The following is a 17,289-nucleotide window of genomic DNA, read 5'->3' on the forward strand; positions in this document are numbered from 1 at the left end:
TGATGGAAGATGTCTGACTTGGCCCTTAGCAGCATTTCCTTAGAGGATATGTTACAACCAGCAGGACAGAGGGAAAGATCAGTGCATTAGTGTGCCTGAGGTCTGAAATATTCTCACCTGAGGAGCCTGACTATAAGTCAGCCAGAGGAAGTGTTAGACTCCCTGTGCAGATAGAAAATGCTCTTTAGCAGCCTTTGCACAGGAGACGTGCTGTGCCCTAGTGTACCATTGGTCTGAAGTCTTCAAATACAAAGTCCTCTGACATTCAATACCCTTCATAACTTAGTAGCCCCTGCCTTTTCAGTCTTCTTACACCTTATTCTCTGCCACACATTCTTCAGTGCACTGACACATACCTTCTTCCTGTTTCCAAAATGAGACACTTGATCTTTTAGTTCCAGGCATTTTCTCTGGTTGGCCCCCATACCTGCAATATTTGTCCTCCTCATCTCCACCTTCTGATTTCCCTAGCTTCCTTCAAGTACCATCTAAAATCCTACCTTCTTTAGGAAACCTTTCCCAATTCCTCTTAATTCTAGTGCCTTCCCTCTGTTGATTATTTCCTATTTATCCTGTATGGAGGTTGTATTATTGCTGTTTATCTTGTACATAATTGTTTGCATGTTTTCTCTCAGCTCCCTGTGGGCAGGGACTGTTGTATGCCTTTCATTGTATTCCAACACTTAGCACAGTGACTAGCACATAGTAGGAGCTTAATAAATAACTATCTAAATTGACTATCTTCTTTCCAGAAACCTTCATTGACTTTCAGTTATCTCTTGAATAAAATCTTAGTTCCTTAATTTGAGGACCTCTAACCTTACTCTCCTTCCTCCTCAAACATTATTCTCCTTCTTAAACTCTACAGTTTATCCAAACTGCACAGTTTAACCTGATCTTATCTTCTCCCACCACCCTACAATTGTATATCTTCTAGACTTGAAATGGATTTGCCATGCATTTTTGCTTATTGAAATTCTCTCAGTTTAAGACTGAGATCAGAGGTTATCCCTTCCAGGAAGTTTTTTTTCGCCCTGAAATAGTCTACTTTTGTGGGGTTCTAAGAGTTAAATTCCTTTATGTTCTACCTCTCTTCTAACAGAAAATTGATCTAATAGATAAGACGAATCTCTCTTCCACATGACAGTTTCAATATACTGAAAACTATTACACCTTTACTAAGTCTTCCTTTCTCTGTGCTAAGCTAAACATCCCCAGCTTATTTAGTGGATCCTGGTATGGCAGAATCTTCAGCCCCTTTCACCATTCTGATCTTTGTCTACATATATGATCAGATTTGTCACTGTCTTTCTTTTTTTACATGACCAGTTATTTCTGGGTGTGGTGCTGAGTGTCTGAGCCCTGGATTCGATCTCCAGGTCGTCCTGACACTGGAGCTGGTGCTCTTACTCGCCGCCCCTCCACCTGGCTGCCCCTACTATCTTTCTTAAAATGTGTTCAGAACTGAAATTTCAGATACTACTTATTTGGTCTGACCAGGGGAGAGTACAGTGGTGTTCTCACCTCTCTTGTTCTGCTTACTATGCTTCTTGCAGCCTGTTGTTGAAGAAAAAAATATCGATACTGTCATCTGCATTTAGTCACCAGTCTTCCAGAAACAATTTTATTTAATTTAAGATTAGTATAATTCCAAATCATTTCTGACTTGGAGAGCTATCCAAAATTGTAATTTCCCCATGCCCCAGTGTCTCAGCTTCTAGATAATTTTAGGTAATATAGGAATTGAAGAAAGTAAATCAACACGTGTAATAATAGTTAATGTTAATTATACTGGCTAGCTTTCAAAATAGTTGAACAACCATATCTCAATCCCCTTCCTCCTAGACCACTATCTTTCAGGAATAAATGAACTTCCTCTCACATGTCTTATAAATTCTGTAGGGAATGGTAAGCCTCCTTTTCAATGAGTTCTTCCATGAAAAGGACCACTTCCAGAATGGGAGGGAGGAGATTGCCTTTAGATGGAGCTATATCCTGGTTAACTATTGGACAAGGAAAGGCAACAAGATGCACTCTCTGTTAAGCCTAGTGGCTAGATGGATAGGCAAGTAGCTTGGTGCATAGTGTAGCCTTGGAATTAGGAAGGAAAGGCAAGGGAAGAGAATACGCATTTATTCAGGGCTTACTAAGTGCCAGGCATTATGCTAAGCATTTTATAAATATTATCTCTTGATCCTCATAACAAACCTGGGAGGTAGGTGTTATTATTATCCCCATTTTGCAATTGAGGAAACTGAGGAAAATAGAGGTTAAGTGACTTGTGTAGGATCACACAGTTATTATGTCTGAGGCTGAATTTGAACTCAGGTCTTCCTGACTCCAAGCCCATTGCTTTATCTGTGGAGTCACCTAGCTACCTAGGAATATCTGTGTTTGCATCTGGTCTCATACATTTACTAACTGTATGACATTGGGCAAATCGCTTAAATGCAGTTTTCCTTAGTTTCAACTGTATAAAGTAGGGACAATAATAGCACTGATCTCCCAGGGTTCTGAGAAGGAAGTGAAATAATATTTGTAAAGTGTGTAGCATAGTTCCTGGAACATAGTAGGTGCAATATAAATGCTAGTTATCATAATGACCATGATAACTATTATTACCTCCTAAGATTGTTGTGAGGATCAAATGAGATAACATTCATATCATTTGTAAAGTGTTTTGCAAACCTTAAAGTCCTGTATAAAATTCTTTCATTATCAGTATCACTGTCGTCATCATCATCATCATCATCATCATCATCATCATCATCAATAAGCTTCTGATTACTACTCTTTATTCATTTATTTAATGAAGGATTCCCCCTTTTTTTTAGTCCTGGCCTATCTTACCTTCAAACTGGGAGGTAAAGAAAGAACTTTTTGTTAGGCGGATTTTAAAAATAAGCTTTTTATTTATAAATATGCTTCTATACTATGATTGTTTTTTTGTTTGTTTTTTTGGATTACTACATTACACTGTTAATTTGTATTGAGCTTATATTCCACTAAAACTCATCTTTTTTATAGTTTAATCATGCTTACCTCATCCTATACTTGTACTCAAGTATTAGATTTTATATTTATCTATGAAATTTCATTCATTTGAATAGGGCCTATTTTCCTTCCTAGATTAGGTTCATAAACTGTCTAGGGACTGTGTAATTTTTTATTTTTTATCTCCCTAGCCTAGCCTTGCCCATGTAGATGCTTAGTGACTCTTGCATTGAATGGGATAGCTCATTTGTAATTGAGAAAATATCAAATTTGGAGTCAAGAGAACTCTGGGTTTGGATCCTGCTGTGTGATCTTGGGCAAGTCTGTTGACTTAAATGAGTCTCAGTGAAATGAGGATAATGATAATGATAGTAATAACAATACCACTTGACTGGATTGTCATGGAGTAATAGGGAGTAAAGTGCTTTGCAAAAGTTAAAGCAATGTGTGGTAGGTAGAGTAAAGAGATGGACATGCCCCTCCAAGCAACTTTAAAATAATGCCTCTAGAGGAGGCTAGGTGGTGCAGTGAATAGAGCACCAGCCCTGAAGTCAGGAAGACCTGAGTTCAAATTCAGCCTCAGACCCTTGACAACACTACCCATGTGACTTTGGGCAAGTCATTTAACCCCAATTGCCCTCCAAAAAAAAAGCAATAATAATAATGCCTCAAATCAATTCTGGAGCAGCAGAGCCAACAAAAGGTTGGGTGAGATATTTTTCCAGCCCAAGACAATTTAGGGGATTGGGAGAAGAAATCTGTGACACTGGGATAGGGACTGACCTGGAGCCCATTTAATGGCAGCACCAACTGTGGGCACTGGAGGCAGCTATAGCATCAGCAGCAGCTGAAGCTTTGGGAACTTTCAGCCCAGGGATGATAAGGTGATTGGACAACTGGTCATAAAGAGATACAGGGCACCCCTGTGCTGGCACTGGGTATAGGACAGAGTGCTTTTTGGCCACTTTATTATTGGACTGCCTGAAAACCACTATCAACAAAAGGTCCTAGATACCATATTGCAAGAAATTATAAAGGAAACTACCCTGATATCCTAGAACCAGAGGGTGAAATAGAAATTGAAAGAATCTACCAACCACCTCTTGAAAGAGCTCCCAAAATGGAAACTCTAGGAATACAATAGCCAAATTCCAGTGCTCACAGGTCAAAGAGCATCTAGAAAGAAACCATTCAGATATCATTCAGCCATGGTCAAGATCACACAAGATTTAGCAGCTTCCACGTTAAAGAAGTGGAGGACTTGGAATATGATATTCAAGAGGGCAAAAGAACTGGGATTACAACCAAGTATACCCAGCAAAACTGAGTGTAATTCTTCAGTGGAAAAAATGGATACTTAATGAGATAGAAGATTTATATACTTTCCTGACTTGGACATTCCTGATGAAAAGACCAGAGAGGAATAGCAAATTGGACTTTCAAATACAGGACTCAAGAAAAGTATAAAAAGGTAAGCATGAAAGAAATCAGAAGACTTAATAAAGTTTAACTAATTGCATTTCTGTTTGGAAAGATGATATGTACAATTCCTAAAAACTTTATCTTAATTAGGGCAAGCATGACTCTACATAGTACAGGGTCCAAAATTGTTCAATCTGTAAGGAAAAACCACTGAGGCAGAGCTCCAAGTCAGTAACCCAAGAGACTAAATCCCTTCAAAGAATGGTGACCTCTGATCTTCCTCATGATCTGAGATCCTCCTTCTCCTCAGGGCCTTGCTCTTATAGTACTTGATGGACACTAAGACTTAGACACTAAGAAGAGGCAAAGTAAAATACAGAGTGTTATTGATTGATAGACCTTGCTCTTGACCCTTTAGGAGGGCCACAAACAGTGCTTCAGCATGGGTAGTCAGGTTGCTTAAGGCATGGGTCATCTCTGCTAAATGATCATAAGATGGGCCCCTCCTCATGTTTGGCAAGAGGATAGCCTGGAGATACAAAAATAAATTGGGGGGTTTTCATCAAGTCTCCTGAAAGCCTTTCCTCTTCCTCTTCCTTTGAGGCATCCTAGGTAATCATTCAAAATGGTGAGGTACTCTCTTGATCCAGAAAACCCCACAAAATCATGCAAGTCAAGGGGTTCAAATCTCCAGGTCCACTTCAAGAACACTCGTGAAACAGCCCAAGCTATCAAGGGCATGCATATCCAAAAAGCTACCAAGTATTTGAAAGATGTCACATTGAAGAAACAGTATGTTCCTTTCCGTCAATATAATGATGGAGTTGGCAGGTGTGCCCAGGCTAACCATTGGGGTTGGACACAGTGTCGGTGGCCCAAAAAGAGTGCTGAATTCTTGCTGCATATGCTTAAAAATGCTGAGAGCAATGCAGAACTGAAGGGTTTGGATGTGGATTCTCTTGTCATTGAGCATATCCAGGTTAACAAGGCTCCCAAGATGCGACAGCGTACTTACAGGGCTCATGGTCGGATCAAGCCATATATGAGTTCTCCTTGCCATATTAAGATGATACTGAAAAGGAGCAAATTGTTTCTAAACCAGAAGAGGAGGTTGCTCAAAAGAAAAAGATATTCCAGAAGAAACTGAAGAAACAAAAGCTTATGGCATGGGAGTAAATATGACATAAGAGTGCAAATTAAAGTGAAATGAAAACATTTGTTACTGTAAATAAAATAAAATAAAATAAATTGAGGGACTTTCCATATCATATCAGGATATAAACTCTGCCCCTTAATAGGCTGAATGTAATCACATGGATCCTGTGATGGAGGGAATTTGCTAAAGGATGGAGCAGAGCCTACAGGAAGCTTCCCTGCTGTGAAGATATATCTGCCGCCTGATAGGTTGAATGTAGTCACATGGAGCCTGTGGTGGGAGGAGTTTGCTGAAGGGAAGGAGAGCCCATAGGAAGCTGGTAGTCAGAGCTAGCCATATGGTGGGGGAGAGAGGAGGACCTCAAGCAAGGAGTCAGGCTTGGGAGTAGATATTGATCTTTTATTGGTTTGTGGGAAGGCTGAAGGATGCTGTGACTCTCAGCATTATTATGGCTTCTCAATATCTTTGGTACTATGATGGAATCAGCTTACTGATTTGGGGATTGGGTTTTCTGGTGACTAAATAAATGCTTCAGTTCTATCCTCTTATCTGGAGAGTTTGGTATATTTTGCTATCGAACGTCATGTGATACTTATAGTCACGGTCTTTATCGTGATCGTGGGCACTGTAAATATTGCATTGGCACTACATTTGGTGATGAGGACGGGAGTGAGAAATATCAGACCTCAAGTTTGGGACAGAAAGGATTTAGAAGAAGAAATGGCTATCCCGGGATGGGAGGATTTGCCTTATGCCTCCCTAGCAAGGGAGTGGTCTAAAAGTACAGGGCTTTGTGAAAACTGGGAAGAGGCTACAGCAGGGAGAAGCCAGAGATTTAGAAACATGTTTGTAAAGAATACCAATAAAACCTGGGAGAGAGCTGGAGGCAGTGAGTAGAAGAGGCTGGGTTTTGCTCACTATATTGTGTGTAAAAGCATAGAGGAGCTGTTATAAGAGTTGGCTAAGTGCCAGCATTCACGCCCTCTTTTAGAAGAGCAACCTGGAGAATCTCAAGTGGAAGGAGAGAGTGAGTACTGCAGGAGTTTCTGGAAGCAGAGGGCTGTTGTAAATTTGGCCCAGAAAAAGAAGCAAAAAAGTAATAGTAGGAAAGTTCATATAGCTTTGATAGACTCTGAGCCTAGTTGCTATGACAATAACTCCCAAGAGAGTGCATTGGGAGCAAGTGATACAATACAGAATGATACATTGTTTCATGGTGAAGCTTTTACAGAAGCAGAAGCTCACCCCATGCTGAGAAGAAGGCAGGAGGGTCAGGGAGGGCTAGCAGTGTTGAAGGAAATACTTGAGGATTTCACTCAACAGGAGATTACTAGTATTTTGAGCAGATTAACCCAAAGGATGGGAAAATACTTAGTGTCTTGGATGATAAGAATCAGTGATGAAGGAGCTGCTGGGATAGTGATAGATAGAGTGGAATGCTTGAAATTTATAAGTATTTGCCAGAATCCTTTTGTCCAGCAAGCTTTTAGAGATTTTCATTTGGCAGGAGGTGACAATCCAACCAATGTATTAGTTTTAGCTGCTGATGGATACAGTAGAATGTATCCTGCTGATTCTATGTGGCCTAGTGGAGTCAGACCCTGGTAGTCACTTAGAGGCTATGAGAAAGTTGAAAGAAGTAATGAAAACTGCTATCATGGCTGGAGATGCAGATATGTGTCATGAAATCCCCTTAGGCTCATAGAAATATCATGGTGAAGATAGCTCCTCCTGCTTATAAGCCCCTACTTCTAACTCTACTAATTGGTGAAATAGGACACACTCTTTCAGAAGTGCTGGATAAGATTTCACAGCTAGGTGACTTAGGAGAATGGGAAAAAGATGAATTTTCTCAAGAGAGAAGAGTAAATAGCCATTGGATTCAAACTCAGAATAGATTGCCAAGAAAATAACTGTTTATTGCTCTATTGAGAGCAGGGATTGATTTTAGAAAAATTGATGGTATTCCAGCTAATGAACTATACAAAATGTATCAAGAAAATGGACTTGATGTTAGACAGAATAGAGAAGTGAGAACTGCCCCTACAGATACTCCTGAACCATTGTGTCCAAGTTTGTCGCACCTTCAGGGAAACTCAGATTAAAGAAATGATGGGATAGGTGGAAGTGGTCAATGTGCTGATCTTGTGACAGTGCATTAAGTCATTTGAATTAGAGCGAGGAGGACAGTGTCATATATTCTCATGTGAATGAGGTTATGATAGTGAGTCTATGGACTCCAAAAGCATGGCTGACCTTATATTTGTCTCTTTTTGGCTTTTTGTCTATTAAACTTGTCTGCAAGATTTGTTTCCTGCAGGCTCGGTACCCTCCACCTGCAGATGCCTTATTGCTTAAGCCGGATGCCACCCCCTGTCTGTGACTGTGATGTGCCACCTCTGGACCTGATGTTGACTGAAATCCAGATGCCAGTTAAAGAACTGACCTCTTGAATAGGACCTCTTGGGGCAGGGACAGCTCTACGTCCAATTTCAGCTTGAAGTAGCTTTGGAGAAGAGACCTTCACCCCTTACCCCAAGATTTTGAGCCCCATTCATTTGAGAGGGGAAGGATGGGGTACATCTACCCAAATCCCACCCTGAGCTATTGTTTTCTGTGCAAAGTTTTTCTATTATCCCTCTTATATTGTTGCAAAGTTATTTTGACACAGGTTTTTCCACCAGTTATCCCTAAACTCTCATTTATTGTTAAGGTATTTTTGCTATGTAAGGGACATGAAAGATCCTGGGACCAAATATAATGAGAATAGGAATTTGAAGATCAACCTTGCCCTTTAATAGACCTAGGGGGGAGTTTGAAGACCTCCCCTGCTTTGAAAGTAATCTCTGCCCCCTAGTAGGCTGAATGTAATCACATGGAGCCTGTGGTGGGAGGAGTTTGCTGAAGGGAAGCAGAGCCCACAGGAAGCTGGTAGTCAGAGCTAGCCATATGGTGGGGGAGAGGGGAGGACCTCAGGCAAGGGGTCAGATAGGCTCGTGAGTAGATATTGATCTTTTATTGGTTTGTGGGAATGCTGAGGGATGCTGTGACTCTCAGCATTATTATGGCTTCTGAATATCTTTGGTAATGTGATGAAATCAGCTTGCTGGTTTGGTGATTGGGTTTTCTGGTGTCTAAATAAATCTTCAGTTCTATCCTCTATTTGGAGAGTTTGGTATATTTTGCTATCAAATGTCATGCAATACTTATAGTCATGATCTTTATCATGATCTTGGGTGCTGTAAATATTACATTGGTGCTACATTTGCCTAGTAGGCAAATAGAGGAAGTAGACACGAAAAAGGGGAGGAGGTGATAAAGGTGAGGACAGATTAAGCAAGGCACTGGTCAGAAGTAAAACAGACTTTTGAATGGGGCAACATGGCTAATGTGGCATATGTTTGGTATGACTTACATGTCTAATTGATATCAGATTGCTTGCCTTTTCAATGGATGAAGTAGGAGTGGAAGGGAGGGAGAAAATTTGGAACTCAGAATTATAATAATGAATTATAATTAACAAATGAAAACCCCCAAATACCCATAAAAGTTAAAATACTATATCTGTGTGTATTTATGTGTGTATATGTTTATGTTTGTGTCTACATATGTATATATATGTTATTTCATTATTGTTACCATCATTACAACCAAATTAATTCATTTAGTCAATGTTTATTGAAGGCCTTTTTTGTACATTGATAACCCTATGCTAGAGGATGCCAGGTGGCTAGGAAAAAGTATAATGCGGGCTCTCTTACTTCAAAGGACTGACACTGTAGTTGGGTAGACAAGATATAAACATCTTAAAAATTGAATGATAAGGGAAAAATTGGACAACAGCTTGGAGGTCACTTAATATAAATTTACTTGGTAGATATCGCTACCATTCTGTTCTGCAGAATTATCTTTTTCTTTTTCGAAGGGGAAGGCAAGGCAGTTGGGGTTAAGTGACTTGCCCAAGTTACACGGCTAGTAGTGTTAAGTGTCTGAGGCCAGATTTGAACTTAGGTCCTTCTGACTCCTCTGCTGGTGCTCTATTCACTGTGCCACCTAGCCGCCAATTATTATTTTCTTGTTCTTGTTTTAAACGCACCTAGAAAAAGTTGGCCAAGAAAGCCTGGCCTTCATTGCTGCTTCCTTGTTCTTTGTAACTTTCTTTGTATTTGAAATTAGCCCTTGATTTTAGAGCTATGATTTTTTTTTGGGGGGGGGCTCAGATATTTTTTTGGTCACTAAATGGTTAAATCATATAATGGTGTATTGCCAATGCAATATTTATAGTACCCATTATCATGATAAAGATCGAGACTGTAAGTATCGCATTACATTTGATAGCAAAATATACCAAACTCTCCAAATAGAGGACAGAACTGAAACATTTATTTAGACACCAGAAAACCCAATCCCAAAACCACTAAGCCAATTCCTTAATAGTACCTAAGATATTAAGAAGCCGTAATAACACTGAGAGCCACAGCATCCTTCAGCCTTCTCACAAACCAATACAAAATCAATATGTGCTCACAAACCTATGTCCTTGCCTCAACTTCTTCTCCCTCCTACCCTTTGTCTGGCTCTGACTCCCAGCTTCCTGTGGGCTCTGCTTCCCTTCAGCTAACTCCACCCACCACAGGCTCCATGTGGCTACAGAGGGCAGAGTTTATCTTCACTGCAAGGAATCTTCCTGTGGGCTCTGCTGTACCCTTCAGCAAATTCCCTCCATCACAGGCTCCATGTGATTACATTCAGCCTATGAGGAGGCATAGTTTACTTTCAAAGCAGGGGAGGTCTTCAAACTCTTGTTTTCTGTAGATTTTCCCATCTTCGCTACTCGGTAAATTTTAAACTCTCTCAACTGGCTACATCTTTTACTGATAAAAACACATCTGTGTCTCCCCCATCTTAAAAAAAAAAACATACTTGATATGTTTTTTCCCAGCTCATGATAATTTTCTGTCTCTCGTCTCTTTTGTCGTTAAATGCTTTGAGAGGCTTTGCTTCTACATCCTTTCTTCTTTTCTAGCTCTCTGCAGTCTGGTTTCTGATCTTATTCAATTGAAACTGCTCTCTCCAAAGTTACAAATGATCTCTTAATTGCCAAATCCAATGGTCTTTTCTTATCCTCATCTTTCTTATCTCTTTGCAACCTTTGAAACTGTTGATCACCCTCTTCTTGATACTTTCTTCTCTCTAGGTTTTCATGACACTGATCATCTCATTCTATCTGTTTTGACTGCTGGATATTTGCTCTTCCCATCTGGTAGATCCATTGCCTGTGCTCTCTTAGATAATCATAGACAGTAGTTTAGCAATCTGGTCTGCTAAATTTTTCAGTGCCTGAATTGAATTTCAGCTCTACTTGGTGTCTTAGATGCCTTTCTCCAGTTCCCCCTTCTTCCCTCTCCGCCCCCCCCCACCCCTGTTCCTTCTCTTCCTTTCTCTAAGAAATTTGTATTATATTGGTCATGTGTGTATTTTTGCACCAAGAGCTGGGAGTCGTGCTTCATCACAAATTTTCTGGAATGATGATCAATCATTGCCTGGATCAGTGTTCGTAAGACTTTTAAAGCTTATTTTTCCCTTCTTTTATAATGTCAAAGTAATTGTGTAGTTCCCTGCTTCTGCTCATTTTTCTGCATCAGTTTATTCAAGTCTTTCCAGGTTTCTCTCAATTTTTCATTGTTATCATTTCATATGTCTCAGTAGGATTCCATTTTAATCATATAATCATAATTTATTCAGCTGTTCTATTAATGGGCATTTCTTGATTCTAGTTTTTTACTACAACAAAAGTGTTGTTAAAAATATTTTTCTTTCTATGGGTCCTTTCCCTCTATCTTTGCCCTCTAAGGGGTATTTGCCTAGTGTTAGCATCACCTCTGTATTCATCTTATATAACACTTTCTATGACCCTTGAAGACATTCAGATTCTGATGCAACACTTACATTGTCTCCTTGCATTAGACTATAAACACTTTATTGTTTCGTCTTTTTCAATTTCACAAATGTGTTTACCTTTCTAGGTTTCTTTTGACTCCTTTATTTGTGTTTTAGTGGAAAATATTCTAGATTTGAAGTTAAAGGACCCATGGATCCAGCTTCAAATTCTCACTCTTTTATTTCTATCTATTAGACTTTGGGCACATCACCAAATCTCTCTTGTTTTGTCTCTGAAAAGAGGGAGGTACATTATATGATCTCTGAGGGTCTCTTCCAGCTCTAAATCTGTGATAATCCTGTGAAAGTTTCTACTCAGCTCTGATTTTTTTTATCAGGGATGTTTAAATGTCCTCCCTCTATTCTATTTAGGCTATATTTTTTTTCCATTTGACTATCCATTGAACTTCATCTTGCTGGATTAGTTATCATTGATTTTAACCTTTATCTTTTGCCTTTTAGAATATCATATTGCAAGATTATTGTCTCCTTTAGAGTAGTTGCTGCCAGGTCTTGTGTCATCCTGATGTAGGTTCCTTAATAATTTTATTCTTTCTTTCTAGCTGCTTGTAGTTATTTCTTCTTTGACCTGGAATTTTTGTATTTTTTCTCTGAAATTTCTGAGAGTTTTCTATATGGGAATTCTTTCAGGGGACAATGGTTATATTCTTCCTATTTATACCCATCCTTGTAGGTAGAAGGAAAGTGGGAAGGGATTTTAGGTAGAGGAAGTGATATTGTGTAGTGGAGTAGAAAAGTTGGATTTGTAGTCAGATACTCTGGGTAGAATGAAATGGCAAACCACTCTAGTACCTTTGCCAAAAATACTCCAGTGACTCATGAAGAGTCAGACATGACTGAAATGACTGAACAACATAAATGAACCTGTGAACTTTTACTACATAGTGTTTTAGGGACAGTTAGGTGGCACAGTGCATAGAGTTCCGGGGCTGAATTCAAGAAGACTAATCTTCCTGAATTCAAATCTGGCCTCAGACACTTATTAGCTATATGACCCTGGATAAGCAAGCCACTTAACCCTGTTTGCCTCAGTTTCTTCGTCTTATAAAATGAGCTAGAGAAGGAAATGGAAAACCACTCCAATATCTTTGCCAAGAAAACCCCAAAAATGGTCATGAAGAAACAGATACAATGGACAATGATTGAACAATATGATACATTTAAATATTATACCTTCTACTTACCATTTATGTGACACGGTGTAACAATAAGAACCATAGGTAAATAATTTAACATCTTTGCTTATTAGTTCCCTCAATTTGGGCTATGGCCTAGGTGGCAAAGTCAAACAGACCCCTGTGGTGTACATATTGAGTTAGAAAACCACAAATTAACATTATCTATGTTTTGTTACATTTTATTTTGTTAAATATTTCCGTATTACATTTTTATTTAATTTGCAAGCATTGAGTTTTACAGTTGGTTTGTCTAAATACCTGGCATAGATGCCTATGACACCTGAAATAGATGATATATAAGGTTCCATCTTCCAACTCAAATATAAATGCATTTATAATTCTAGGAACTATGTAGTAGACCAGTTTGATTTTATTAGAGGAATTTTATTGAGGAACACAGTGGTAGGGGAGAAAACTGAAGAGACTGGGGACTTTATTGTAGACCTTCAATTATAGGATGAAGAGTTTGCATTTTATTTTGTGTATAACTGCAAATGCTATCAAAATATTTGAGAAGTGGAGGGTAAGGGATGGACTTTAGAGTTAGGTATATGATTTTTAAAAATAGATCTTTTAGAAACACTTCTTTTTCTTCTCCCATTCCCATTGTGACTCAGTGTGTGTGTGTGTGTGTGTGTGTGTGTGTGTGTGTATGTGAGAGAGAGAGAGAGAGAGACAGCCAGATGGCATGATATAGAAAGAACATAGGGCTAGGAATTAGAAGGCCTAGGTTCAAGTTAAGCCTCTACCTCCAACTCTGAATGACCATATTGAAAGTCATTTCCTAGCATCTTTTCCCAAGTGGGCTCTTTTTTGAGAATGGAGAAACCCATCCTCCAGTTGATTGGGTTTAGTAATACCTGGATTAATCTGAATTATTTAATAGATGACTTTACAAACTACCTTTTATTTTACCTTTATAGGCGACTAAGTGGTTTAGTGTTAGGCCTGAAATCAGGGAGATTGAGTTCAAATCTAGCTACAGACACTTACTAGTTGTATGACCCAGGGCAAGTCACTTAATCCTGTTTGCCTCAGTTTCCTCATCTGTAAAGTGAGCTGGAGAAGGAAATAGTAAACCACTCCAATATCTTTGCTAAGAAAACTCCAAATGGGATCACAATTTGACATAACTAAAATGACTGAACAACAACTTTTTGTTTGTGGTTTAAGAGAATGTTGGGCCATATGTAATGGAGAAATCATAGCACTGGAATCATAGAGTATTTTATATCTTAATAATTTCTTCTAATTTCTATGTTTATAGGTGCAGGCAAAATTCCATCAGTAGGAGGAGGCTTCCATGTGAACCTGGGAAAGGAATCCAGAGCTCAGACTCTTCAGAATGGTACTTTTTCCTCTTGAATTTGGGTGCTAGATTATCTTAATATAAAGATAATCTAGAGGAGTGATCTCCTAATTATTTATATGTGCCAGTGGAGGAGAGTATTGGTTTTGATAATAGCAAAATGTGGACAATTAACCCAGCAGGTTGGTTGGTATCTGAACTATTTCTTCTAAAAGTAATTTTCATTATGGATAGCTAGGGGTAGCCCATTGTCGCACATATGTTGTATTTCTGAAAAGGTATGCCATAAATTATTTGAACTTTTAAAATTTTCATTTGCTTAAATATTAGATAATATAACTGATTATAGCTTACAAAGTTCTTTTTTCAAAAGAACCCCGTGAGGTACATAGTGCAGACAGAGACCTCTTTCAAACTTGACATGAAATCATTAATGATTATTCTTTTGTGATGAGGGATGGTATGTTGGTTGGATGTGGGGTTGCTTGGGAAAGAATTTCAGAGAGCAAGTTCATGGCTTTGTCAGAGAGCAAGATTTATTATACACACAACAGGGTAGACTTAGTCCTTTAAGTTCCAGCAGCATACAGAGCTAGAAGAGGCATATTTATGCGTGAATCTGGGCAATTTGCCATGAGCTGATGGTACAGATTGTACAAGTTCTTGCACAATTTCCTGATGAGGGGGAGCATTGGTGGCATGAGTACAATTGTGGGTTTTACACAGGGTTAGGGACTAGGGTCTTTTAGCAAGAAAAATGATTCCAAGAATGGGTCTTTTGGCAAGAAAAAGGATTCTAGGAATTATAAAAGCTGTTTGTACAAGATCTCATCATTATATATGTGAAACCACAGGGCCATTACTTAGTAAGCTGTTAAGAGAAAGACTCATTTCCCACTCCCAAACCCCTCTTCCCCGGTTGCTGGGGTATCTGCCATTGCTGGGCAAAAGACTAGGCAGAAGTCAGAACCCCATCATTTTGCATTGGTCATTCAACCAGTCCTGAATCCATCTAATTGTACTGTTCAAATTAACAAATAGATTTGAGTGCTATTCCAATCAAACTGCCAAAGGAATACTTCATAGAACTAGACAAAATTATAAAATTAATTTGGAAGAATAATGAGATCTAGAGCCTTTAGGAAGTTAATAAAATAAAGTAGGAATGATTGTAGTATAACATTTCCGGACCTTATATATTTTAAGGTATTTATGGTCTAAAAAAATAAAAAAGATCAGTAGAACAGACTGAAAAAGGTGGAATTGGGAACAATTGAATTCAGTGACCTGGTGTTTGATAACTTGAGAACCCCATTTTTGACAAATACTGTTGGGTAAGCTGCAGAGTTGTTTGACAGAAATTAGCTTTGTACTTGTACTTTATACCACCTGTGTCTCTCCCTATCAAAACATAAGCTCTTTAAGTGCAAGGGCTCTCTTTATTGTACTTTTATTTGTATCCTCAATATTCAGCACAGTGCTTTAACAAATGCTTTTCATGTAGCAGTGTAAATACAAAGCAGATATTTGACCTAAATATTGAAAGTAACATCATGAAAATCTAGATGATAGATCAAGTTAATGATGTAAAGTGAAATAATGAGAAGCAGGAAAACAGCCTACAGAACAGGTCCTATGAAAATGGTAAGACAAAACAAAAACTAAAATTCAGTGTTATGTAATTATAGTGACCAAGTCATTATACCTTAAAAGATGAAAAAAAAAAGACACTGTCTTCCTTTCATTGCAGAAGTAGGAAACTGAGTGCAGAACACTGTAAAAAACACTTGTAGTCATTAATTATGTTAAAATGTGATTTGACATAAATTTGTAAAATTTTAAATAAGTTCAAAAGATGTATTTTATTCTTAAATCTTAATTGTTGGGTTGGTCACATGTTTTTTGAAGATTAAATAGGTACAAAGTCTTATGCTTTTTCAATAAAATTGTGATATTAGATGCAAAATTAGGTTTTCTAATTTTTTAAAAATTATTTTGTAGGCAAGCGTCAGATTCATCACTTGGGAAATCAGTTGCAATTAAATCAACATTGCCTTGATACAGCATTTAACTTCTTCAAGATGGCAGTGAGCAAGCATCTTACACGTGGGAGAAAAATGGCACATGTCATTGCTGCATGTCTTTACTTGGTTTGCCGCACCGAAGGAACTCCTCGTATCCTTTCCATTGCAAAATGTTACTTGTCTTTCCTTTTGTTTTTTCAATAACTTTTTCCCAAACACTGAATATACCAATTAAAATTACTTTTTGTTTATCCTTAAATGAAAATTGAATCTCAGGTCTCATATTTTCCCCTTGCATGGAAGTCTTCTAGCAGAGACTAGATGACTGCTTATTATTATCTTAGATCAAAATCCTGTTCACTTATGGATTGGATAGGATAGCTTCTGAGATGCCTTCCATTTCTATAATTTTCAGATTCTCTGATTCTGAATTTGATATAGTATTTCAGTGAAATTTTTATAATTTTGAAGATGAAAGTCTACTTGTCTAAGTTCTAAAAGGAGAACAATATTGTCTTTCTAAAACGTAGAATGTATGCACATTGTTTTCTCTGGTACTCTTCCAGTGGCAGATGTTTTATAGATTATTGGTATAATGCAAAGAGTTGGAATTGGATTTGGAAGCAGAGGATCTGGGTTAAAATCTTGGTCTTGACATTCACTAGCAGAGTGACTTTGGACAATTCATTTAAATTTTCTAAGTCTCTGTTCCCTATTTGTAAAATAAGAAGGTTCAGGGAGATTCTCAACCTTGAGCCTCTGAACTTGTTTTGTAAAATATTTTGATAACTTTACTTCAGTTAGTTATTGTTTATACTATATGCCAAGGACTGTGCTAAGTACAATTGAGTAGAATTGGTTTTCTTTGTAATTAATGTATCTTTTATGTATTTTGAAAAGGGGTCCATAGGTCTTTCCAGACTGCAAAAGGGGGTGGTCCATGACACAAAAAATGTTAACAACTAGCCTTGATAATCTCTTAGGTTTCTTCTAACTATCATCTTATTTAAGATTATGGCAAGTAGAGAAGAAACACATTGCAGAATAGTCAGTTTCCAATATCATCTCTCCATTCCCCATTCCCCATTACCTTATCTTTATTCCACTCATTACTCTCCCATCAGAGTCCCACTCAAAAACTGCCAGTCACTTCTGTGCTTGCTGGAATACATATTTAATTGACAACAAACTTCATGTTAAATCTTTTCCTTTCCCACTCCTTCTGTCTTCTGGCTCTCACTGAAG

At 38.2% G+C, this 17,289-nt stretch overlaps 1 protein-coding gene across 1 annotated transcript in view; it reads left to right on the forward strand.

Annotated features, from left to right (window-relative positions):
- BRF1 (BRF1 general transcription factor IIIB subunit) overlaps positions 1-17,289 on the forward strand; it is a 176,553-nt gene that overhangs the window by 10,492 nt on the left and 148,772 nt on the right. Inside the window, exons 2-3 of the mRNA XM_069082346.1 lie at positions 13,979-14,059; positions 16,022-16,195. Coding sequence (XP_068938447.1) covers positions 13,979-14,059; positions 16,022-16,195 — 255 coding nt within the window. The remainder of the gene's footprint in view (positions 1-13,978; positions 14,060-16,021; positions 16,196-17,289) is intronic.

Source organism: Petaurus breviceps, unplaced genomic scaffold (assembly GCF_028583685.1).
Source record: "Petaurus breviceps papuanus isolate PSGF00001 unplaced genomic scaffold, PetGlider_PUasm1.0 164, whole genome shotgun sequence".
In the NCBI taxonomy this organism is placed as follows: domain Eukaryota; kingdom Metazoa; phylum Chordata; class Mammalia; order Diprotodontia; family Petauridae; genus Petaurus; species Petaurus breviceps.